The sequence below is a fragment of the Eimeria tenella genome, genomic scaffold (genome assembly GCF_000499545.2).
Source record: "Eimeria tenella Houghton genomic scaffold, Eth_scaff2531, whole genome shotgun sequence".
In the NCBI taxonomy this organism is placed as follows: Eukaryota; Apicomplexa; class Conoidasida; order Eucoccidiorida; family Eimeriidae; genus Eimeria; species Eimeria tenella.
Window position 1 is genome coordinate 1 of NW_013542399.1, and position 333 is coordinate 333.

Genomic DNA, 333 nt, shown 5'->3' on the forward strand with positions numbered 1-333 from the left:
GGTTTACCGATGCCTCTGCCTGTGGCCTGAATGTTGGCCACTGTGGCCCCCAAACCCCAATAGGTTTGGACTTCTCCTAAATAGGCCGCGGCGAAGTTTGCGTAGGCCCAGCCCAGAGACTCCACTATCGTTTCTCCAAAAGAGGCCTAAACCCTAAACCCTAAACCCTAAACCCTAAACCCTAACCCCCAAGCCCCCCGAGCCCCCGTGCACACAAACGCCGCGCCAAAGCTGGACCCCAACCCCGCAAACCCCAAACCCTAACCCCCACCCCCCCAACCCCCAAACCCTAAACCCTAAACCCTAAACCCTAAACCCTAAACCCTAAACCCT

General features: G+C 57.1%; 1 protein-coding gene across 1 annotated transcript in view; it reads right to left on the bottom strand.

Moving 5' to 3' along the window:
- Nucleotides 1–76: 76 nt before the first annotated feature.
- Nucleotides 77–333, bottom strand: part of ETH_00037000 (uncharacterized protein) — a gene marked incomplete at both ends in the record, with an annotated part of 2,416 nt that continues 2,159 nt past the window's right edge. Inside the window, one exon of the mRNA XM_013375121.1 lies at nt 77–124. Within this exon, the coding sequence (XP_013230575.1) occupies nt 77–124 (48 nt within the window). The remainder of the gene's footprint in view (nt 125–333) is intronic.